The sequence below is a fragment of the Zingiber officinale genome, chromosome 2A (genome assembly GCF_018446385.1).
Source record: "Zingiber officinale cultivar Zhangliang chromosome 2A, Zo_v1.1, whole genome shotgun sequence".
In the NCBI taxonomy this organism is placed as follows: domain Eukaryota; kingdom Viridiplantae; phylum Streptophyta; class Magnoliopsida; order Zingiberales; family Zingiberaceae; genus Zingiber; species Zingiber officinale.
In genome coordinates, this window is record NC_055988.1 from 137,379,518 (window position 1) to 137,406,594 (window position 27,077).

Sequence of the window (27,077 nt, forward strand, 5' to 3'; positions counted from 1 at the left end):
ACAGACCTTTGGTACCACGCAGGAGTTCGCTTTTCCGACGCACATACACAGGGTACGTTAAAGTCACCTTTCCATCAACATCAACACCACCTTCACCGACCTCCGTCTAATTTAGATTCCGGATAGGTTCATATTACATGCATATATACCTTAAAATTGTAGCCATTACCACTGATTTCGTTGCTAAAGACCTTTGGTACCACGTAGAGGTTTGTTTTTCCGACGCACATACACAGGATACATTAAAGTCACCTTTCCATCAACATCAACATCACCTTCACCGATCTCCGTATAACTCAGATTCAGAATAGATTCATACTACACGCATATATACCTTAAAATTAGAGTCATTTTTCTTCAATGTTCCAGTCTAGAGTACATGAAAATTTAACATCGCACTAAGTCCGTACAAGCGACCTGCGAACACATAATGCGATAAAAAGATTATACGTTCACCTCACACGGTCCAATATCATAGATGCTTCTCATTTATTTTTCATCTGTCCTTTTTGCAGTCTCAACCCATGTTAGTTTAGTCTTGGCCCTTTTCTTAAACTTTCTGACTTCGAATGTTATTAGCACTTTTAAAACGTTAAAAAAAAAAAAATCTAAAAATAAATACTAAAAAACTTCAAATATCAGGGGCTTCATTAAAAATTTTATTCCAATAATGAAATCTCCGATATCGGCTCTCGATTCCAAGGAGAGGGGAAGTTCCCTCTGCCTTCTTGTTCCGCAGTCAAGCAATTGGTTAAGAGGGAAGGAGAGGGGAGGAGAGGAGCGGCATTGGATCGAAGAGGAGAGATATGGATGAGGCTTCGAGTGATTCCTCCCCACCGCCGTCGCAACTCTCCGCTGTCAACCGCCCACTCATCTCCGCCATCCTTGCGTTTGCCATCGCCCAATTCCTCAAGCTCTTCACTACCTGGTGCGTCCTTCCTTCAATGTTTTTTTTTTCCATTTTATCCTGTTCGTGTCTGTAATGCCGGTCAATAATTGCGGATCCGAGTCCAATCTGGAGGTTTGTGGGTTGTTCGCGCTTATTGTTCTTCAGGAATTAATATTTGTTCCTCAAACGAAGGAAATTGTTGTTCTTGTCGAGGATTTGTGAGTAATAATGGAGGTAGATTTTCTCGAGTTGGCATGTCTTATACCAAAAAGAGTACCGATCTTTTCAGCAGAATATGCTGAAATTGGTTGGACTGAGGAATTTGTCTGGAAATTGTGTGGGACTACCTGATCAAAGAAGTTTAATTCAGATGGATGCTTCAGAACCAGAAGCTTGTTTCGATTTGTCTTTTGGGTAACAACATTTGTAGGCGGACATAGTGGGGACTTTCTAGTGCGATTTATTTTATTGTCAGCTAGCCCCGTGGTAAATTCATCTTTTCTTGCATAAAAATATGACTAATATAAGTACTCTTAAATGATAAAGAGATTAATAGCCTTTCCCATTGTAGCTCATGCCGTTACCATAGATTAATTTAAGATATCCATATTCTATTTGTTAGTCAGAATAGACATGTGGACTCTTCCTTTACATGACTATGGAACAAAACTAGATGCTTATTACATGCTTATATATAGAGCTTTTTTAAACATTACCAACCACATCTACTATAACACAAGACTGGTTCTGTTCATGTTACTTGGGGAGTCAGATCCTTTGCTGATTGGAAATCAATTCCTTCCTGTATTATATTGAAGCATTCTATGATAGCCTTCCACAGGATAAATCTATTGGAAATAAAGAGTTGAACTAAAATGGAATAGACCCACTTGGAGATGGAAACAATGCCCCTTTCACTCTGAAGCAATTGGTCATAGATGAGTAAATTGGATTTTCTTTATTAAATGAGGGCCAATGTCTCTGGTTGTTAAAAGTAGAATTTTCTAAGCCCTTATTCCAATAAATATGTCTCATACAGTGAAATTTCATTTGAATTCACTTGGACTTGCTACTCTTAGCGCCTCTGCAATTTTCCTTTGTGAATGATCCCTTTACTTGATTCTTGATGATATCAAATCAATCTAATGAATCATGGCCTCATGGGAGGCAACGATACTCCAGATTAACAGATTTTCTTTTGAATATTACCCTTCTTTTTGGGACATTTTTACTTATAAAACTTGTTCCATTATGATCCAAATATATTCCCTGATCAGTTTGGTAATTTTGACTCCTAAGTATTGGTGAGAGAAATCGAACTATTTCTGTAATTGTTCATGGTTCTGCTGTATTTTCTTTTTCTAACACACTCATGGATTCGTGACTCCTTAATTCCAATCAAGTTTAATTCCGCCAATTTCCATGCACATTGTAACCCTCCTAGCTTTAAACATACACCTATTTAAAGATTTCAATAAATACATATTATTTGTGAGCATCATGTAATAGTTAAATGGTGCAATGGATCCTATTTCTGTTGTCATTTGGTACAACTACATCATTGGCAAATGGTATGCAGAGAAAGTGTATCAAGTATACAGGAGTGCTTTGACAAAGGTGGTTCATTGTCACAGTATTTGTTGTTACTAATTCCTCACCTCCTTAATAGAATAATGAATGGTGTAATCCCAAGATAAACGAACTAAAAATGAGAATTATTCAATATGATGATGAGACTCCTATTCCATCAGGATTAAAATAATTGTCTTTGTAATCTCACAATGATTTTATGATTGTTTAAACTTTCTATTGAATAAAATTATGGCAAAGTATGGTCACATACTAAGAGCCTATCAAATTGCTTCGGCTGTTGGATATTGATTTGAAAAGTCTTCCTGAAACTGAAGAAAGAGCATTAACTCCCTATAACCCCACTAACTCTCAATCAAGTTCTCTAACAAATGTTAAATAGTTTTTACCCTAAGACAGCAGAGGATTTTAAACTCTGGATTCTGGCTAATCATTGAACCTTATGGAGTGTAACTGATGCAATCAAATACATTATTTTTTGTTTTTTATTTTAAATATATTAGCTTAGCAGAATAAGCCAATACTCATTATAAATTTAAATTTACAAAAAATAGTGCTTTTAGTTTAGTGAACTCATTATATTTTGTACTGACTCTTAGGAGATTGAGTTCTGTAAGGCCTATAAAAGAGTCTAAATTTACATCGATTCAATGTTGGAATAAGATTCATTTTGTTAATTCCAAATAGCTGGGTCTAACACAACTTGTGTGCTTTATTAGTCAACTTTCAATGTCATTTTTATTCCTTTCTATAATTCAATTTATATCTTTTTATTGTTATGTAAATCAATTAGGTACCATAGTATGTTTCTGCTCAATCACATATAGAAATTGAATCTGACAATAAAAATGTACCTATTCACATACTATCTCTGTGACTTGTTTGGGATCTAAATGTCACACATCTTGAGCGAGCCCCTTTCCTATGGATTGATGCTCCATTGATAGGACAATTCTATTGGCACGACTCTTGTGCGAAGCAAAGGGTTATGCTCCAAAAATGCTAGATAAAGTTCGAAGTACATTCATACTCAACATCATTGGATAAGATAAATCATATTTTAATAAAACACCAATATGTTGACTACAATTAGTTTAAAAAAGGAATACAACATACAAGCTTTAACAATGCAATGTTTTCTAGCAGTAGAAATATTATAGCATATTTAAACACATATAAACACATAGTCATTGAGTTATTTAAAGCAACGAAAGAACTCAAAGAAACTCATAGAAGTTTAATTTGAATATTTGTAGTGTTTCAGAGAAACAAAGTAGCAAAAGTGCATAATGGCCTAGCTTAATGTCTCTATTAGTCTTGGGTTGATATAAACATGGTTTGAAATCTCATATCGTACCGGGCAAAACAATCAAGACGTATCGTTCCAGTAAATCATCAAAACTCAATACCACTTGGCACTAAGGTTAAAAATCTCGAGTCGTATCATAATTTCGATCTCTGAAAAGGTATTGTTTCAGTATCGTGTTGACGCTCCAATGCACGGTGTCGGTGGTAGATTGGAGGTTGAAGGATGAAGAAGATGAAGCAAAGGAAGGAGATATTGTCTAAGTTGGGTGGTATCGAGTTTTAGTAATTTACCGAAATGATATATATCGACCTTTTTTCTCGACATGGTATAAGATTTAAAACAATATCTCCTTCCTATGCTTTTGCTTCTCTCTTCAACTCCAATCCATTATCGATACCATGCATCAAAACATCGGCACGATAATGAACCAATATTGTTTCAGTCAAAAATCAAAACTTCAGCGTGGCTCGAGATTTTGAACCTTGGATAAAAAAGGACAGCCTCGTGGATGAATCTTCCGCCAATGTGGGTCCCAGGGAAGGATCTATTCTACGCAACCTTATCCTGCTTTGCAAGAGGTTATTCCGAGATTCAAACTCATGACCTCTAAGTCATACAGCAACAACTTTACTATTGCACCAAGGCTCCCCTTCATTTTAAACCTTGGATATAGAGGAAAAAATTGGGGGTGGAATTATCTGTAAAATTTGTAGGAGAGCTCCTCAAGTCAAATAAAATAGGTAAACAAACATCAACAAAAAGGGTAAATCTATTATATCTTATCATTTCATGTATATATGACAATTCTCATTTCAAGTGTCTCTATTCTTAGACTGGGAAATATAATGGTATCTAATTAAAAAGTGCACATCACCCATGCCATCTGAGGAGTCTCTTTGGTTATTAGGTTGGAACTCTATGTGATCTTCAACTCAGTGTTGAACCAATAATATCTTTAGTCGTGCAATCTCTATTTAGAAAGCACCCAACATCTATTTTCACAACAAGGTCATGTGAGCACACGTTAATTAAGTACCATAGTTCCCATATGCCGCAATGTAATGCCTGTGTGATCCTTGAGTATAATATGACCAAACTAACATCGACCTCAGTGCTTGAGGGACTCCCAATAGTTTCCTAGTTCAATGATAGGGAAATCGGATGATATTATAAAAGAGTATACACATCACCCATGTCAACCAAGGAGTCTCTATAGCCATTAAGTTAAAACTTTATGACCATGTGAACACCAATTGGGTGTCAGCCATATAATATCTCTGGTCACGTGTTCTCTAGTTTGAAGGCACGGAGGCATCTATGTCCATGACTTCTTTAAGAAGATGTGAGCTTACATAAATAACATAACCCCTAAATGGCACAATGTAACTACTATCTGATTGTTAGTTAGGTATAGTATGACCCAATATCTCTATAATCTTTTGGCTTAATGTGTGGTTTTCCTATATGCACTAACTTATTCTCTAGTTATAGATATGACAAGTATATTACCAAGTCCTTAAGGTTAGTGTATGCATTTTTTTGGTATCATCTTATATTAGTCTTTAATCATACTAAATAATTAAGTTAAATAAGAAGTCTAAGCATGTGTACAAATTATTGTTAAATAATAACCAAATATATCATATATGTATAAGGAAGCCAAAAGTATATCAGGTGGTCTCAAAGTAAGGAATTTAGAAAGATATGAATCTCCATCAAGGCAGGGGTTTGTCTAGGACCTTCTAGATGTTTCAAACTAATTGTAGCCTCATGAGCATCTTTAGGAGCTTTTTCTCCTCGTGAACAAGACCAAAAAATAGCTTGGAGATATATACCTGTTTGATATTTCTCAAACATGAGAATGTGATTGATAGTCTATTCAGTTATGACAATTCGACATAGAGATCCCCATATGTATTGTCCTATATTTAGGCCATTGTTGCTACAGGTTGCCATTATGTTTCTTCTTATAATTTGACTCAAATTAGAGCATATGAAGATCCAGATTTTGGGAGGCATCTCTATTCCAATTTTACAAGATGTTTATACAAGGATGCTGAAGGCGTCTCCCATATCCATAGTACCATCTAAACTGTTAATAATCGGATTTGTTTAGGCCATTCAATTGACATCTGACAAGTCTCGTGATGGTAATGAAGATCGTTGGTAGAACTGTGATGGTCATACTAGTGGATTGGACAAGCCTGAATGTAACCTCTATGGAAAATTTAGATGTATTAAGGATATCTTTACTCTTCATGGATATACACTATGTTATCCTCTATATACTGTCTATATGGCACAATCAGCCATAGCAACTCAAGATGGTTCATCGACTCCCATCCCCTATAGTTGTAGAACTACGATCATACTTCATATTGAGTAACATAGTGGTCAACTTGGGCTCCAAGCCTCTTCCTTGTTAGATGTTGTTTTATCTTATAAAGGTACTTCTAGCTGTTTTGGCACATTCCACTCGACCTTCTACTTGGTCATTGATTTAGGCACTTAAACATATATTTGGTACTTCATTCGCTTACCAATATCATGCTTCCTTGTTCTTTCACATTAGCAAAAGGAATTAGGTAGGTTTCCGTTGCTCTATTTTTATCTATTTATGTTGATTTTCCTTTAAATTTATTATCTGTTAGTAAATTAAGCTTACTAAAATTTTAAATTATTGCATAATATATACTAGTAAATCTGTTTTTGTTCAAGATTCATAAATAGGGAAGGTGATTGGCATCGAATATGAGTCAAGCTTTATATTGATTGATTGTGTCACTTTGATTATGCTCTTGTGGATGAGAACTAACCCCGTCCCCATCTCTTTTAGGTGAACATTGTTAGTTTTCACTATTGTCATAGCCACCTTAGTCATTTGACTCTTTTTAATCTTCAGAAGGCTATTCTTACTATCTTTCATAGTATGTCTTGAATGTGAGCTTGTCACTTGGAAAATATATTTGATGTATCTTTCTTATTTCCCATCGTGGTTTAAAGTATCCAATCATGGCAGGCTGCATGACTGAGACTACCATTTTGCTCTTGCATCAAGACATGGAGATGTTGGTATTGACAATTCATCTAAATCATTTGAGGGAGGGGAAGCTAAGACAAGGAAGAAATAGATAGAGTCGTGGACGATAAGACATTCCTAGTTGAGGGAGGAGTAGCTATGAAGGTGAGTAGGGAATGGTGGTACGTAGTTGCAGTCGCAATTCACATTGAGTGGTAGAGTCACAATTATAACTTGCATCACGTGGGGGAATCATTGTCACAACTTCTTCCCTAATTAGATATTTTTGCAAAATCAAATAACTATATAACACATATATATTAGTTGATATATTAACATATAATTATACTAAGTAACATGTATATTGTTAGTTGATATTATATTTATTTGCATAGATTTACTCTTAGAAGGAAATTAGTCTCGAGACCTACTGATGCAATATAATATGGTACCCAAATAGTATCATTCTAGATAGAGACCAAAACTTGGCATGACTCAAGATTTTAAACCTTAATTTTCATAAAGCATTTTGCATTAACTTTTAGATTTAAGGTCCTAGTCCAATTCTACACATAGTTCAAAATTCTTCATTACCCAAGAATAACTTGTTTTTTCTTAATAAAAGATTGTTCTAAAGTTTATTCTCTAATTTATTGTATCTATTTTAGGTGTTAATAAGTGATAGTGTTAAGAAATATTCTTCTCTCTTTTAATATCTTCTCTTTTGTTAGGGCATTCTTTATCAACCATCTTGCTCTCATACAACACAAAGAATGGTTTAATTGAAAGAAAGATTTTGTTGCTATGTTTGAAATTACTAGTACGCTTCTTATTCACATAAGGGTTGCATTTATGTTTTTGAATGAAGTTGTTATTAATGCATGCTATTTTATAAACAGATGTCCTTTTCTCTTCTTTATGGTTAGGTCCACCTCACTACTTTGCTTCCGCATGATAGTATATCTTGTCTTTCTCCTTAGGTATGTGTTTGTCTAGTTCTTATTTTGTAGACAGAGATAAGCTACTATCTAGGACAATGAAGTGTCTTCCTTGACTACTTTAGATTACTAAAGGGGTATCATTGCTACTCTTCCAAATTACATTGTCTTATGTTTTCTAATTTCACTTTCTTTTACTCCTCATTCTTTACAGACTCCCCATCTAAAGCCTGTGATTGAGATGCTCCTAGTTCCTGTGCTTTTTATCCATTCTATTACTTCTCTTGGTAGATCACTAGCACTTGATGTCATACCCTGCACAAGCCAAGCTTGTTGTGAAGCTAGCTTATATACAAAAACCAACCAAAGTAACTAAATGCATACCTTTGACTGTACAAAAAGGGCAAGCAATGTAAAAACACATATCAAGCAATAAGTGTAGAAACAATTAAGAAAAGGTAATTCTTTTTTTTCCAAAGACTTCATGATTATATCATCTACTTCATAAACTTAATTATGCACAAAGTAAGTGCGATGAAACAAACCGGCAACACCTAACTCAAATAAAATGAAATCCTCCAATTTGACCATTTGAACACATACATAACCTCAAAATGCACTCTTATGCACTATCACACTCAATCTACAAGAAATGCAGACCTACTCTTAACTACAACTTCAATCATCAACAACAACAACAACAACCAAACCTTATCCCACTAGGTGGAGTTGGCTATATGGATACATCTGCACCATTAGGTTCTATCCCCTATTATATCATCATATATATTTAAATAAATTTTATCTTGTTTTATTATTATTAACCAAGTCTTTTTTTACCTTCCTCTCCCTCGTTTGATATGTGTATTTGTCATAGTTTCACATCGCCTAAATAGGGTATTTATTGGTCATCTAAGTATATGTCCGTACCATCTTAAACGTATCTCTCGAAGTTTTCCCTCAATAGATGCAACTCCGACTCTCATTCCTTATTCTATCCATCCTCGTATGTCCACACATTCACATTAACACCTCATCCCTGCAACTTTCATCTTCTGCTCATGTACTCAAGTCATAGCTCAACATTCAACGCCATATAACATAGCAAATCTAACCATCGTTTTATAAAATTTTCCTTAAGTTTTAGAGGTACTTTACGATTACATAAAATATTTGAAGTTAACCTCCATTTCAACTATCCTACTTGTATTCTATGTAAGATATCTCTCTCAATTCTTCCATCATTTTGTAAAAATGATCCTAAATACTTAAAACTCTCAATTCAGACAACTTGTTATCTTCTATCTTAACAATTGTTTCATTATGTCTAATATTGTTAAACTTAAATTTCATATATTCTATTTTTACTTTACTAAGCCTATAACCTTTCACTTCTAGTGTTTCTCACCAAGATTCTAGTTTAGCATTTACTCCTTCACGTGTATTATCTACCAAAATAATATCACCTATAAATAACATGTACCACGGTACTATATCTTAACTACAACTTCAATCATCGAGATAAAATCATAGAAGAACCCCATATCACTTGGAGAAATCCCCGGTTAGTTAGATACTAGAAATATAGGTTATATTCATTTTCCCAATTTCTTTTCTATTTCAATGGTAACATTCCCTTCAGCATTAAGGCATCCACATTTTCTTTGGGAGAAAAAAAGGACAACAATCCATTATAATCTGAGAACAATATTCCAGTAACTCTTCTAGCTCTTCCAAGTTCCTTCTCTCACATTTGTGACAATACCAACTATTAATATACGATTTTCTGACAACCCTCTCAGCCAGTATTTCGTTGTGTTCATTGTTATATAATTTTCCAAACTGCATGCTGTTGCATATAAGGCCACCGTCCTTTACAAAACATTCAACCTTCAAGAAACAGTCAACAACCTTATTAAATATCATTTCAAGAGCAATTCCCACATCAACCCCATCTTCCTTTCCTTTGCAATAAAGCGAACTTCTGCTTTCATGCCTTTTGGAATAGTGGCCAGCAAGTCACCTCTCCTTGATCATCAACATCTTCTGAGCAAGCAAGGGAGATGAGGGCCTTGAGATCATAGGTGAGTTTGTAAGTGGTAGAAAAGTCCTTGTTGTCCACTTTCATTGGTGCTCCACATGCGAGGATAGGGCAGCAGTGAAAACGGAAAAGTGCTGGGTAGAGGCCTGAGTTTCTACATGCGAGAGAGAGAGGGAGGTTGATACTCATCTATGAGAGAGAGAGCATGAGACAAAGGGTAAATAGGAAGAGACGATGGTCGTACTGCTTGTGATGAAGAGGGAAGAAATAAAAGCATTGGAATGGGAAAACAAATACTATAACACTAGAGCCTCCGCCATTATATAGTAGATGGCACATGACTTCATTGAGCAAATGACACCATTCCTCTCCAATCTAAATCTACTCTACCTATTGCTTTCCAAAAAGGTCATAGTCGCTCTACCTCTCATTTTGTTTTTTTTTCCCTATCTTATATGCTTCACATATCTATTTTGCATTTATTTTTTCTTTGTCTTCCGTTCTATTCCTAAGACAGATATATCGAGGAAATACACCCACTACATTCTAATACCTCTTTATGCTAGCAAGTCTACAACATGTTACAAGTGAGTATTCATGGTGAAAATGTAAAATCACCTATAGGCATTGTGACTTGGTCAAAGTCTTGATTAGAGGCTAAGAGATATATACTTAGGTCTATAGAGTAAATTACCTAGATATCTTTTACTTGTAACTAAGATTGCTTAGGGAGAATGATCTTATTATATGAAATTAGCTAGACTCTTTCAGTTTGAGATCACTAGAAGTCTCTGATGATTTAATATTTCATGTTGGGAAGTATATTCTCTTTATTGCCTTCTCAAATCATATTGACTGAGTGTGATTAGTTAGATTTGTAAGGGTCCATGTCATGATAATTTTAAGTGATCTTTTATTGGTTCCTAGAAAATGCTTAAAGTAAAAGTCTCTTTGTATCAAGATTGAAATCACATTCTAATTGGGTAGGTTCTCCCATAAATAAAAAATGATTATTGAATTATTGCTTATTTTAAGAAATAATTTCTTAGAAGATCAAGGAGCACATTGTCATAGCTATATTGAGTGTAAAAGTAAATGTATGATTATGGCCATAGTTGTAGGAGAGCTTATTTGAGATGAGCAATTGATGATTGAGATAGAACCTGGTTCTAAAGTGACAACAAACTTTTCCGGTGGCAATCAAGCCATGGTGTACATAATCTCTAGTTAGTATTCTAGGAGAGGGCACATAGAGATTGATTATAGTTTGTCAGAGAGGAGGCAGAGGTGACGGAAAGAAGTTGGAATCTATTAAAATAAACACTATCAAGACTAATTAGAGTGTTTTCTAATTAAATCCTTAGGGTCACAAGATCAAGTGCATCAACAAGCTAGGTTTTTCATAGCTTTGAGCCACCTTAAGGGAATCTTAGGGACCTAAATATCAGTACTAAAGACCTATATTTGAATAATATATATTATAGGAATTAAAGGTGTAATATTATGATCATATATATACATATGGAAGGGACTATTTGAAATAATTAACCCTAATCTTTCTCAATTACATGACTAAATTTGTTTTACTAGATAATGGAGAGCTGATATGATTTTTTGATGTTAACGTATATTGTAGTTTTAAATTCCTAACTTCAAATTTGGTGTTGTGTTAAGCATTCTCCATCTTAGACATGCAGGTATAAGGAAAAGAGATGGGACTCCAAAAGGTTGCTTGGATCTGGTGGAATGCCTTCATCACATTCAGCAACTGTGGTAGCTCTTGCTGTGGCTATTGGTTTTGAAGAAGGCACCGGTGGTTCTTCATTTGCTCTGGCTGTAATTTTAGCATCCATTGTATGTATTGTGCTGATCATTTATTTTTTTCATTCAAAATATTTTATTCTAGCGGACAATTAGCAATAAAATTAATATCTCTCTCTTTTTTTAAGAAAGAAGAATTGATTGTTGTCATGCTTGCTATTACGATTTCAAGTTGATGTCTTGGTGTGGTGTGGTACATGGTTTGGGCATGTGTCTGTTCATGATATGTCTACCAATATACCCCTCAATGTGCGTGTGTACTTCATCAAACTGATATGTACCTCCTGTAGTCATTCACATCACTGAAATTTTAACACTATGCTGGTTATATATTTCTCTTGTAGTTTCCAACTTTACCATTCTTATGAAAGTAGCTGTCTCACATCACTTGGTTGTGCATGGACTTATGTTTTTTGAAGTAGGTATTGAATGAATTAGACAACGATGACAGAAGTTGTAAACAAAGCACTAAGCATAGTTTAAAGTTTGTGCCAGTCTACATAGGCAATGTGCTCTGTTTCAACTATGCATCAAAATCAAAATCAACTAGCACCAGCGGAAGTTACAAGTCCTGCCCATCCCGCCTGTGCTAACCATGCCAAGCCTATGTATGTTTATACTGGGCAATACAAATTTAATTTTAGCCAAAGAGCAAGGCAAACTTAAACCCCATGTAACCAAATTTAAGTCATTCAAAATTCAAATCAAAAAATTATATCCAGGTCTATCCAATTTAAGAAAATACTTGATTAAAATTACAACTTCGGTTAATTAGAGACTTGGATGTGACAATAGTTGTATAGTTTAAAATATTAATCATATAATAGAGATGTCTAATTGTATAAATTAGTTTTACATTAAGTAATGAATGCAAGACAGTCATTCTAATAAGACATTTGTATGAATGCTCTTTACTAGTAAGGTATGTTGTTAAGACATTTACTATTTTTGAATGTTAACTCAGACTAGATATTATTGTTTTTAGAGCAATCAAATTAAATGAAAGGGATCAAAAGGGTGTCCTCAAGCTAAAACCATGTTCGCACTGTCTGTCAGTGCTAATATGTGTTGAAACGGCATGGTTCAGCACCAGGACGATATCATTCTAGCTGATATCCACACTGATACTGAAAATTTAAACCTTAAGACTAGGTAGATATTCTATTTAGCTATGTCTCTTTCTGACAGTGTCAAAGCATTGGAAAAAGAATAGCAGCAAACAATTACTCGTGTTTTTCTATCCACCCTCAGTGTCCTTTTCATATCCACCCTCAATTGTTAGCCTAATTTAGGTATCACCAATAAGTAGGGCACTCAAAACCAGGTAGTCATGTCTGGCCACTACTGAGGCCTGGATTTGAAAGAAAGCATTCTTGAGGAGAATCAAATAAGTCAAAGCAAATTAGTCATCTTCTATATTCACACTTCCTTTTTCTCTTGATTGATTAGTAGATCCATATAGTGTCATATTTTCTGAGCATGTTTGACTATATCCCGTCATTCTCTTTGTACTCTTTGTACAAGTTCTTTGAACCACAGAGACTGACTCAATTACCTACTATTCTTCAGGTTATGTATGATGCATCTGGGATTAGACTGCATGCTAGTCGACAAGCTGAGGTGAATCTTGAAATTATCTATACTTTTTTTGTATTTAGTAAATGTTTAAGAATGTTGAGGCGTATAAGTTTAATCTCGCAACTTCTTTAGGGCATCCATGATCTGTAGGTTATAACAGTTCTCTTGTGAATTCAATGTCAAACAATTGGAATGGTAATTTTGATAGCGAACACACACATAGCAATGTTATGGATATGGCCAAGAAGATTAAGTACATTTTGAATATTTTCCTCTTTATTTGGTTGCCTGTTTTAGGTGTAATTGCCATTTTTTGGTTTATCTATTGACATTGATGAATTCTTCCTTCGGTAGTTGTATTTCACCACATTGCTCACAAAGTAGGAACCAAAAAAATTGAAATCTTTAAGTGCAAAAGTTTGCCTCCCTAGTGATTTGTTTGGTTGCTTACGAATTCGAGTTTGCTTTCATGTTAGCACTTTTATGGGCACACTGAGGTCCTTAAGAAAGTAACAATGATAATGTCATCAAAATTTGTAAAGAAAAGAAAATTTTGGAAATTAATTTATGGAAGATCTATAACAATATAGAAATTAAGAACGAGGAAAAAGATTTTTATGGCTAGGAAAAGGAAATGTAGAGTTTAATTCATATTAGATGCATAAAGATGAAAACCAGATGATTCTTATTGATAATAATGCAAATAAGGAAATTAGAACAAAAGACCTACACACTACACTATTAAATTAGAAATTTAAGGAAATCTTGTTGTAGTGATGGAACATTAAGTATAAGAATCATAGCTTTGTTTATAACATTAGTCTGTGAGATCAAATGGGCTTGGAGAAATTTTAAAGAAAATGATGGTGGGTGAAAAAGTGTATGTTGAATGATTTCCTATTAAAATGAAAATGTGTTTAGGAGATCAAGGTATAATTTGGTCAACTAAGAAGATAAGGATACAGTAGGTAATCTAAGATTACATTAATTAAATCTATTCTTTCAAACACCTACAAAAAATTAAGCTCATCTTTTCACCAACTTTTATGTCCTTGTCATCTGTGAAGATTTTTTAACCACAATTTTACTGTTGGAGACTCCTATTGGAACAGGTCATGGATGAGATGTCTGCTCCTTTATCATGAAAAGTATAGGAACTCGTCTATCCTCCTATTGATGTACCCCTGTTTCTTTATGGTTGGGTATTTATAGTTAAATATATCTATATTGGTCAAAATTCACTATGATGTTGTGGGATAATCGGTGTGCCGGATGCAATCTTCTAAATTTTCAGTTATGCAAAATATTTATAGTCAGAATATGATGAATTTTAAGATTACTCTATATTATCAAAGGTTGGTGAGACAACTCGTCTATTTCACAGTTACAAGGCTATCTTTTACAACTGATGTTGTGGATTAGTTTGTCTAGAGGCTTAATAATTGTCATTATGAGACAACAGTGAGAATCATTTAGTATATTCAAGGATCTAAAGTGAAAAGTTTACAAGGAGTATTGCTAGAATATCCACTACGAGATTCTCTCTTGCACAAATGTGAAAAAGCAAAAAAAAAAGCTACATGAGGTAGGATGAAGTTGTGTTGAAGTAGACCATAGAGTAATGACACATGCAACATGTGAGATTGGGGATAAAGGCCTTTCTTGAGATTCTCGGCTTCAATATAATAAAACTATAATATACACTGGGAATTAGTCAACCATCAAGATTGCAAGCAATCCAAACACCAAACACACTGGTAGAATGCCACTTTATCTATGATGCAGTACGTCTTAGAGAATTAGTGATCCATATACTTCTTTGGAAGAACATTTGTATCTAGCCTATTGTTACTATTCTCTATATATTTTTATCTAACAAGTTAGCTATGATGGATATCTATGCTCTATCTTTGGGAATGGTAGATAGAATTAGTCATCTTTAGGTCTATAAATATAGACGCAAGGATTATAATCCTATTTGATTATAATTTGATATGAAAAGTTTAGTAACTAGTCATCAGACTTCTATGAAAGCGAGCTCCATGCCTAACATACAACACAAAATCCATTGGAAAGGGATAGTTTGGTACAAGATCTACAAATTCAAGTATCAGGTTTTCTGAATCTGAGAATATTTCAATTTTCTGGACTGAACAAATGACATAAAGTGAAGTTCAAAAACCCAAATGTTCAACAACTCCAGCAGCTTGAACACATATTCAACACAGTTAGATTTATATCATAGTCAGGGCACAAAATTTTCAGATATAAGAAAACACCAAGAAACCAAACATCTGAATATTGCATATCAGCTGGAAGGTGTTACCCAGCTTCAGATGCAACTTTGAAAACCTAGTTGGAATGCTTTTGGCTTCAGCTCCTGAAGAACCAGCAGCTTGGTGGAGTGATCAGATTGGGAAAATGCAGCTTCAGATACAATTTCAGAAGGCTCAACATAGAATCAAAGAGAGCAGAAACCAGTCTTCAGGGGTGAAAATAATTTCTAACTTTTTAGTAATATTACTAATATAATTAATTACGGTTCTACCGGAACATTCTGTACATATATACTTGGTTGGCTAAATAAATCCAAGCTCAGGTTGAGCCTACTTGATCCTAATTACCCTTTCTACTCAATAGGCTTCACCTTACATTAAATAGACTTTCACTTGACCCTAAAACACAAAATATTGGTTCGATTTAGGTTAATTAGTATCTAAAAAAATTTAAAAAATAAAATAGGATAAAATTTTATGTTATTATCAATGAAGAGTTTATCTTGTTCTGACTTTTGTAACGATGAGAAAACTAAAATTTGGTGAGATTGTGTTGCCCTTCTTCACCTCGTGTGTTCCTTCTCTCAGCTTTGATTCTAGTGATAAAAAAGAGATGACACTTTAATTAAATGAAAATTTATTTGATTAAGTAAAATAATAACCTATTTATTTTTTTATTTTAATTCATTTTATTGGAATACGGTTGAAGATACATTATGATTATAAAAAAAAATTAACACAACTATACAGAGCCATAAAAATATATGTTCGTTTCAAACAAAATTACATATTTAACAATGAAGCCTTTCAGGCCTTCAAATCTGAAATTGCTCCAATATCGCAAAATTCAAAAGTAAAATATGCCTCCGTTTAGAGAGAATCATGGATGGTCTCATTTTCTTGTTGCTCGTTCCAATGTTTTATTGCAAAAGTTGAATAACTTATAAGTGTAAGACATTGTTAAATGGAAGAAACATATAGTTTATGAAGGGGTAAATTAATCAATTAATATTTAATTGGTTGTAAGCGTATTTACTTCTCAAGCCCAAGGTGATTAAATTAATTAATAAATATAAATAGAATAACATACATGCATTAGCAATCTAATTAATTATTAAATAATTAATTAATTATGATAATAAATCATTATTAATAATAATTTAATTAAATAAGCATCAAAATTATGCTGGCACGATTGAAATCATATCAAAGACCGAAACTTTAGCACATTTAAATTTTAAACCTTGTATTCCTTATCTATTCTATACCATAGGATATGTTATTCCTTGTCTCTTGTTTCCCACACAGGTATAGTTGACAAATACACCTCCAAGGTGAGTCTCTCTTTGGCCCATGTTTTTAGAATCACAACCCTGCTATCAATAAACCAAGGCCCAAACTGTAGATATTACTTTAGGTCTTTCTCATTTTCAAATCTGAATATCAGAAATCTTGTAGGAAGGGTAAACACTTCCAAAGCTCCAATTGGCTTCCAAAAAGAAAGAACTTTCTACATGATAATGTGGAAGCTAGGATGAGAAGCCCATGAAGTACTACCCAACTGCAGAGTACTTCTAGTGAGATGCACCTTTGGCATGTTCCTGATTGGAAATGTTCAGAAGCAACTTGTCATCTCAGATCTGTTATTCAATATTCTGGAGCTTGATCAGATTTGACATCACATGAACCAAAAACAGAGAACTCCAGGTGATGCTATTATGCCTAGGAGAGGTTACCTTCAGTGTTTTGGCCGTCAACATTAGAAATGAAATTTCCTACGTCTGAAAGAATCTCCTGCAAAATACCATTCAAACAGCCTCCTCCAAAATCTTCAGTCTTTTCTATCTCTTTCTGAGTTGGAGATTGGAGCTTGAGAAGAGGAATGGAGAAGCAGCCTGTATTGATTCATTAATCAAGTCTCTGGAAACCCTTACCCAGCAATCAAGATTTTGAAGTCTCCTAGGAAATGAGTTAGAGATCAGGATGATAAACACAAGAAACAATAGAGGATCTCCCCCCAGCCAACCAGAGGTAGGCCAAAGGCTGCTGGCAAGAAGCATGCAAATGTCTTTGCCCTTCATTCACCCTATACTCCTCCCTCCAATTTTTCTTCCTCAGTTCTGTATGTTAGTTTATCAATAATCAATTAATAGTGTTTGTTGTATGGTGTTCTCCTGCATAGCAGTCTGTTCTACTGTATACTAAATACACACACGTACTGTGCTTGGTTTCAGACAGGTTGGTGAGACTCAAACAATGGTTAATTACTTCTAATTTCTGTACTTTCCCTGTTCTATTGTATACTGAATACACACATTGTTCTTGGTTCCAAACAGCTTGGTGAGACTCAAAAGGGATTACTTCTAATTTTTGTACTTTCTGTTTTCTGAGTGTTTAACTTATTGTATTATTCATGTCAATGAATTTTCTCCTAATGGAAGCACTTAGAATAAAAATGTATGGTTCCAAGAGAAATAACTAAAACATTTTAACATAAAATGTTTGTTTATTAAGTTTTCCATTATATGTCATGGGTGATATTTATAATCAAGATTTTGTTGCTTGTCAAATATAAACCAAAAATCCTCTCCATACATATAGGAGCATTTTCCATGTTAAGGAATAATCTTGGTCATCTAAAAACAATATGAAATTTCCAATGCAAGTCTTCCCTTAATTTGAATTTGTCAAGCATGCATCTGGATTACTTAATAACTACTAAGATTTCTGATTACTTTCATTGGTGCAGTTGCTTAATCAAATAGTATGTGAGTTGCCTCCAGAGCATCCTGTATCTAATCATAGGCCTTTGCATGAACTTCTTGGACACACACCATTACAGGTATGCTACAAATTGATCATGTATTGGTAGAATTACAGAAACATTGTGTTAAACTTGCTGATTTTCATTAGTTAGATGCTCCTTCAGTCAACCCCGCCATAGCCGGTCCCAAGCCCAATTGAGAAAGGGCAAGGGTTGCACGTTGGTTGTCAACCAGCGTGGACTTTTAGGCAATGTTCAATGAATGAATCTATCAAATTATTGTGCTAATGCAAGGATGTTCCCCGGAAGGAACGCGTTGCAGGTCCAATTGTAAGAACTCGGGTATAATAATACTACATATGCAAGAGTTTGCGTTGTAAGATTGGACTATAACATATCAGCAAGGACCGCTACATTTCTATGAAAACTTGGATGAAATGTTAAATATGCAAGAATTCTCACACTATCGGTTAGATAAGAATAAATATTATAAGAAAATTAATGGTCTAAGATTTGAAACATAGAACATAACAATGGCCACTAGTAAAACAATGAAGGTAGTCGATAGAAGAATTAATATTTTGTGTGTACAAGAGACAAAATGGATAAGAAAGAAAGCAAAGATGATAGTGAATTTGAGTTTTAAGTTATTATACACTAGGAGTAAAACAAGAAATGAAGTAAGTATTGTCGTTGATAATTCGCTAAAGGACGACGTAGTAGGAGTAGTTAGAAAAGGGGATAGGATTCTTAAGATAGTAGCGGCAAGAGACTATTAATGTAATTAACATATATGTACCTCAAATAGGATTAGATAAACACAACAAATCTAGATTTTGGGGCGATCTAGATGAGGTATTATAAAATATTCCGTCAACAGAAATGATTTTAATAAGAGGAGATTTAAATGGGCATGTAGGAGTGAAAATGAGGAATATGATAAGATATATGGGGTTATGGGTTTAGAACAAGAAATAAAGAGGGAAAATTATATTGAATTTTGCGATAGCATATGACCTTATACTAGTTAATACGTTGTTTAAGAAAAAAGAATAATACATGGTCACATTTAAAAATGGGAATTATAAATCGCAAATTGACTTTCTTATGATTAGAAAGAATGATAGAAAGATTTATAAAAATTGCAAGGTCATTCACGAATATACGCCTCAAGTATAATATTAATAGAAGGAAAATATGTGCAACTCCTAGAATTAAATGGTGTAAGTTAAAGGATGAAAAATAAAACATATTTAAGGACAGGGTAGTATTAAAAGTATTAGAAGAAATATACGACGACAACGAATACAACATGAGATAAGATGGTATCAAAGTTGAAAATAGTAGACAAAAGTATACTCAGTATGTCCACCACCAAGTAAAAAATCTTGGTCGTAGAATGAAAAAGTATAGGAGAAAGTGAAGAAAAAAAATGAATAGTCTATAAAGAATTGTATACTTGTAAGAACGAGAAAAACTTTAAAAAATATACAGTAGCTAAGAAAAAGACCAAGAAAGTAATGAATGAAGCTAAAAATGAACTTTTGAATACTTATATCGAAAATTGAATGTAAAAGAAGAAGAAAGAAACATTTACAGAATAGCTAAAGTAAGAGAGAGGAAGATAAGAGATTTTATCCCAATAAGATGTATTAAAAATGAATGCAATAGGGTACTAGAAAGTGATCAAGAAAAAAGAGCAATGAAACATATATTTTTATTAACTTTTAATGAAGGTTTAGATGACCAACTTAATTTAGGTAATATAAGTAGGTCAAATAAATATAGAAATTTAAAATTTTATCATATAATTCAAAACTTCATAAGTATAGCAAGCTTTAAATAGGATACAAAAGGAAAAAAGCAGTTGGACCAGATGATATTCCGATAAAGGTATGAAGGTGCCTTAGGAAACAAAGTATTGAATGACTTATTCAATCTAATATTGAAAATTAAAAAAATGTCTAATCAATGGAGGATAAGTATTTAGTTCTCTTATATAAGAATAAAAAAATTATATAAAATTGTGCAAATTATAGGGGTATTAAACTAACGAGTCATACATGAAATTTTGAGAAAGAGTAATAGAAAAAAGGACTAAGAAAGGAGATCGCGGTGATCGAAAATCAATTTGCATTTATGCTTTGGAAGTCGACAATAGAAATTATACATCCTCTCAATCAACTAATTAAAAAGTGTCGAGAATATAAACAAGACTTACACATGATATTCGTCGACTTAGAAAAAACTTATGATAGAATCTCAAGGGAAATTATACGAAGAACGCTAGAAAAGAGAGGTGTTAGTATAATATATATTGAACTATTTAAGGATATGTATGAGGATGTAATGACAAGAGTGAAAACTTCAAGCGGATTAATCAAAGCGTTTCCCATAAAGATAAAGTTACATCAAGGATCAACTCTAAGTCTCTATTTTTTTACACTAATCATGGATGAACTCACTGAACACATTCAAGATATAGTACCACGATGCATGTTGTTTGTAGATATTATTTTGCTAGATGAGAAATGTGAAGGAGTAAATGCTAAACTAGAATCTTGGTAGAAAACACTAGAAGTGAAAGATTTTAGGCTGAGTAGAATAAAGACAAAATATAAGGAATTTAAGTTTAATTATATTAGACGTAATGAGACAATTGTTAAGATAGGAGACGACGAGTAGTTAACTGAGAATTTTAAGCATTGAATATAATTTTTTAAAAGGATTGAGGGATTGAGAGAGATGTCTTACATAGAATATAAGCGAGATGATTGAAATGGAAGAGAGTGTTAGGTGTTCTTTGTAATCATAAAGTACCTCTAAAATTTATAGGAAAATTTTATAAAATGGTGGTTAGACCTGCTATGTTATATGGAGTTGAATGTTATGCTATGACGCAAGCACATAAGCAGAGTTGTAGAGATGAGGATGTTACAGTGAATGTTTGGAGGATGGATAGAAGAAGAAATGAAAATATTAATAAGAAAGTTGGGGTTGCATCTATTGAGGGGAAAATTTGGGAGACACATATAAGTGTTGGGACCGAAATGTAGCTAGAGGGGGGGTGAATAACTCGTCGCGTGCTTGTGTGCTTCGTTGCTTGTTTCTTCAGAGATGTGCAGCGGAAATACAAAGAAACAACTACAACAATGCTAACAAATGGATTTTACTTGGTATCCACCTCACAAGAGATGACTAGTCTAAGGATCCACGCACACACACACACCTCCACTAATAAACACTCCTTTTCGGTAACTACCGAAGGCGGAGAAGCCTTACAAGACTCTCAATACAGAAAGAAAGGAAAGGGAACAAAAGTATAAGCAAAGCTTACAATGAATACAAGAAACCCTAACCCTAGCTTTCTTCTTCTTGCTTTTGATTCGCCTCTTGACTTGGAAGAGCCTCCAAGAACCTTCAAGAACTGGCGATCTGGAGCTTAGAGAGAGCTGTGGAGTTGCTGTCGAGGATGTGAGATGAATCGGTGAAGTTCTACCGAAGGAATCGAACACCTGCGGCTTTAAACGACGCCAACGGTCGAATCCCGATAGATTGGATTGCTCCCAATCGATCGGGGAGGCTTTGGATCGATCAATTGATCGAGTTGCGGGATTTGCTCGATCAATCGACCGATCGATCCGGGCTTATCGCGACAATCGAAGCTTCCCCAATCGATCCACCGATCGACAGACCTCTGGATCGATCCACCGATCGATCCAAGAGCTTCTGCTTCCCAATCGATCTCGATCGATTGGGACGAAAGCTTCTCAGGACTCTCCAATCGATCGGCGATCGATTGGTTCAGCCAATCGATCGGTTGATCGATCCAGCTTGGGTTTTGCCCAAAACCAAGTCCCAAGCCCCAAACCAACATCCCAATCCTTTACCTGTTGGTTCATCACGCCTAGCATCCGGCCACCCCGACCTGCTAGGACTCCTCACCAGTGTCCGGTCAACCTTTGACGCACTTGGACTTTTCCTCATCACGCCAAGTATCCGTCCTCGACCTACTTGGACTTTTCTTCCTCGTGCAGTATCCCCAATTCCTTCGACCTTGGACTTTCACTGATGTCCGGTCAACTTCGACCCATCCGGATTTCCCGCCCCGACTTCACCAACCGGACTTTCCTTCCGCCTAGTTTCACTCACTAGGACTTCTCTCCTGGCTTCACTCACTAGATTTTCCTTCCGCCAGCTTCACCACTGACTTCTCTTGCCTGGCTTCACTCACCGTGTCTTTCACCCACCTTCACCACTAGATTTTCACCGGCTTCACTCACCGTGATTTTCCTCTCGACTTCACTCACCAGATTTTCATACCGCCCAGCTTCACCACTGGGACTTCCCATCCGCCGCTTCACCACTGGACTTTCCATCCGCCTGCTTCACTCACCGTGACTTTCCAAATTGCCAACCTCCAGTAGGACTTTCACCTGGCTTCACTCACCAGGATTTTTCAGTCAAGTATCCGGTCAACCTTGACCTACTTGACTCTCCATCACAATCTCCACACATGAACAATTGCACCTGCAATCTCCATGTGTTGTCTACATGTATTGTCAAACTATCAAAACATAAACATTTAGACTCAAGCTTGACCCAATTCAAGCTCAGTCAAACTAGGTCAACCTTGACCTGGGGAATATTGCACCAACACTCTCCCAACAATCTCCCCCTTTTTGATGTTTGACAATACCTTCTTTAAGTTAGGCTAATCCCATAGCCTCAACCTTCTTCATGCCACTAGGTAATGAAGACGTAAGTTAAACCCTACATTCTCCCCCTAAGAGGGCAAACTCCCTCTTAGATAATGAAGGCCTAACTTAAACCCTTCATTCTCCTCCTATTGGCACACATCACAACCATACCCCATCTTTGGACACACATCAACAAATTCGCTTGTTGAAAATTCTCCCCTTTGAGACTCTCCCCCTGAAGAGTTGCTCATCGTTGTTCACAACTTCACTCGTTGTGATCAACACGATAATGAAGGTCTCACACCCTTCATTTATCCTTAACCCTACATTCTCCCCCAATGTAGACAAATGCCCAACCTTGAGCATTTACAACCTAAACAATGAAGATATCCACTCTCCATTGTAATCCAATGCTCAACTTTGAGCATGTTCTTAAAAGAAGGTTAACTACCTTCCAAGGTTCATGAAAAATAGTTTTCATGTCTTTAAAGAGTACCTCCCCCTAAAGACATGGTCGTACCTTCTGTCATTGCACCAACAATGACTTGGAATCCCTAAACCTTTAGGAAACCCAAATTTAGAAGTTTTGAGGTTCAAAAGTTCAAAATTTGAATCAAACCTCAACCTAAACTTCAATTTAGTCTTCCTCAACCAATCCATCCTTGTTTTCAACATGAAAACACCCTTTTTATGTATACAAATATATTTTGAGGTGTTAGGAATGGTTACCTAGACTAAAATAGGTTCAAAATGCTGAAAATAAGCTTTCCTAGCCAAAATCAGCATCTTCGATCGATTGGAGTTGGGTTCCAATCGATTGAACCATCTTGAATCGATCCACTGATCGATTCAGGTAGTGTGGATCGATCCAGCGAGCTTCTGCTTGCGGGATTTGCCTTCCCAATCGATCGCCCGATCGATTAAGGCATTCCAATCGATCAGGTGATCAATTGGAGTTCTGATAGTTGCTGAAATTCCATTTCAGTCAACTTCAGAAACCCCAAAAAAATTCCACAAAAATCCAAAAAATCGTGAAAATTTGTGTAGACATTATTTAGGGTATACTTTATCATGGAAAAATAGTTTTCTATGAAAATACATCATATTTTCAAAGATTGACACAAACTTGAAAAAACTTGCAAAAACCTTAGTGTTTTCTTCCAAGTTTGTGCTTAACTTTTCAATGGTGATTACTATCAAAAGATAGCCTTCACCAAGGTTTTCCAAAAGCGTTTTAAAATGATTTTCAAAACCAATATCCCACCATATTCCTTGGGCTTAATGCACATGACTTGTACATTGGCTTTCCCAATGATGGGAAAACACATAACTATGTGTTTTGATGAACTTAAAACTCAAGGAAATGCACTAAATCAGCATGTTGAGTTTTGTTCATCATCCTAATATCTCACTTGTATCTACTGTGCACAAAACACATACAAGTCATCTTATAAGTCTTTGTGAGATGTAAAATTTGGTTTCACCTTAATCTAGGGATCATGCATATCTATCTAGGCATTTTGTGGATATTGAACATCCACCTAGGATGTCACTTGTTGAAACCACTTGTTGATAAATGCCATTTGTCCTTAATTTTAAGGAAATAACCATAATGCATGATAATGTTATGACATACATCAAAAAGAAATAATTTTCAAAAGAAAATTTCCTATAACTACATGATGTATGTATGTCATGACATGGTATTTTTGTGTTTTCATAATAAGGCATGAGTGCAAAAATAAAACATGATGTCATGGCATATAATGGGCAAACAATCATAGCAAGATTTAGCATAAATAAAATACCTAGATTACCTATCTAAGTATCCTTAATCTTAGCTAATCCTAAAACTTAAACCCTCGATTGCCCAATTTCCTCAAGAAAATGTCAAAACCCAACTTGGCATTTCTTTAATCTCTTGAATTAATTATGTCAATTAAAAATTTAAAACATTCCTCAAATGTTAGCATATTTCATTTTCCTCAAGAGTAGCACTTTAAATTAAGGCTTAGATTTGCCTTAAATTACTAAGAAAATACCAAAGTCCCAACTTGGTATTTCTTATGTTTTCTCAAATTGTGCCAATTAAGATTAACATCAATATCTCCGGAATTAGGCACATTTTACTCTCCCAAAGAGTAAATCATAAATCCATTTCATTTTCAAAGGTTAATAATAACCTTGAAAATGCTCCTTGAGTGTCAACTTCATCATGATTGGGTTAACTACCTTTCCACTTAGAGTTGACACTCTCTAACCCATCTATGGGGTAGAGAAGATGCTCCTAGGAACCCAAAACCTATTGGTGCTCCTTGGATGCTCTAGGTATTCACTAGGGATAACTTCCCTAGATACCTTCCTAGTGACCTTGTTTGGCTTCTTAGAAGCCTTGGTCACATTTTCTAGGTCAACTCTAGGGATTGCTTCCCTTGTGACCTTCTTTGTGACTTTCTTAGACTTCTTTGAAGTCTTAGTCACGTTTGTTGTTGCAAAGATACTTCTAAGGATAACTTCCCTTGTATCCTTGACTTGAGCTCTAGACTTAGGGTTGGTTCCATAGCTATATGGAACCCTATGGTAAGTAGGTACATCCTTTTTGATTTTAGGTTTGTATCCCAAACCTCTATTTCCCTTGGATGACCCTTGTTGTCCTAAACCTAGATTTTGCTCATTTTGCCCTTTAAGGATATTTTCCATCTTTTTTAGAGTCTTTTCTAGTTTGTCAAGTCTTGGCCTCAAGACTTGATTTTCTATCACTAAGTCCTTAGTTTTGGTTTTCCATTAAATCCATGAGCATTTTTGTTTTTAGGCTTATAGTTATTGACCTTAGTATTCTTGCCTAGATTTTTATCTACATTCCTAGCCCTAGATGTAGTGATTTTAGCATGATAAGCTACATGATTTTCCTTAACTTTATCATGCCTCCTGTTTTCATGGTAAATAGCATTGAAATGATATAAATTAGAACTAGTATGCTTTTTACCATGATTTAAAGGAGTAGGCTCAATAAATGTTACCTTCCTTTTTACCTTGGAGGCTCCCCCTTGAGTTGAGCTTCCTCCTTGAGCCTTGACCACCTTCTTCCCCTTAGGGCATTGACTTCGGTAATGCCCACTTTGTTGGCACAAGAAACACACAATGTGCTCCTTGCTCTCCTTTGTTGTAGGGATGGTCTCCTTGGGCTTCTCCTTGCCCTTGGGTGCCACTTGGCCCTTCTTCTTGGCCAAGTTGGGACACTTGTTCTTGTAGTGCCCATTCTCCCTACACTCAAAACATATAATATGATTTTTATTTTTAATTGAGATATTTTTATCTTCACATGTAGAGATGGCACTTGATCCTCCATGTGATGTGGATGTAGAGGCTTCCTCTTGATTCGATAGTGATGCTCCTCCATTTGATTTAGCTTGACTTGTGGAGGTGGAAGCTTCTTCTCCATTTGACCCGGATGTAGAAGCTTCTCCTTCTTCTTGATCCGGTGCCACCAAAGGTCGCTCCCCCTCAATCCAAGAGGTGGAGGATTCACCTTCTTCTTCATCCTCTTGTGCATGAAACAAGGAATATGCTCCTTCCTTGCTCTTTTGATTGCACTCCTTTGAGGATGAGGATTCTTGGACCTCTTCTACGGAAGTTGAGCATCTCTCAACTTCGGAATTCTCCTCCTCTTGGTCTTGCTCCAATGAGTCACCCTCTTTGGATTTTTCTTGGATTGGTACAATGAAGGAGATCTCATGAATAGTTGTCAACTTGCTCCAAAGCTCCTTGGCATCCTTGAATTCTCCAATTTGAGTCAAAATGTGGCTAGGCAATAAGTTGACCAAAAGCTTAGTCACTTTATCATTTGCCTCGCTCCTTTGAATCTGCTCTTTGCTCCATTTGCTTTTCTTGAGGACTTTTCCCTTGGAGTTCTTTGGAGCTTCGAAACCTTCCATGAGAGCAAACCATTGCTCTATCTCCACCATTAAGAAATTCTCGATCCTTGATCTCCAAAGATCGAAGCTTGTAGATGTGTACGGTGGAGCCACCCTTGTGTCAAATCCAACTCCATCTTGGAATTGCATCTTGAAGTTGAGCTTCTTGAATTCTTTGACTTTGATAATTTTGCTCCAACTTCTTCACCCTCTAGCTCTTCTTGTTATGTTTGTCCCT

At 35.3% G+C, this 27,077-nt stretch overlaps 1 protein-coding gene across 2 annotated transcripts in view; it reads left to right on the forward strand.

The window, feature by feature from the left end:
- The first annotated feature begins 683 nt into the window (after positions 1–683).
- Positions 684–27,077, forward strand: part of LOC122042415 (uncharacterized membrane protein YuiD-like) — a 32,876-nt gene continuing 6,482 nt past the window's right edge. Inside the window, exons 1-5 of one of the 2 annotated variants that reach the window (XM_042602528.1) lie at positions 684–928; positions 11,484–11,640; positions 13,177–13,227; positions 18,211–18,303; positions 18,375–18,574. In XM_042602528.1, the coding sequence (XP_042458462.1) occupies positions 807–928; positions 11,484–11,640; positions 13,177–13,227; positions 18,211–18,303; positions 18,375–18,425 (474 nt within the window). In that variant the 5' untranslated portion in view covers positions 684–806 and the 3' untranslated portion in view covers positions 18,426–18,574. Of the gene's footprint in view, positions 929–11,483; positions 11,641–13,176; positions 13,228–18,210; positions 18,304–18,374; positions 18,575–27,077 lie in introns of those variants that run through there. The other variant, XM_042602527.1, reaches the window with a different exon arrangement.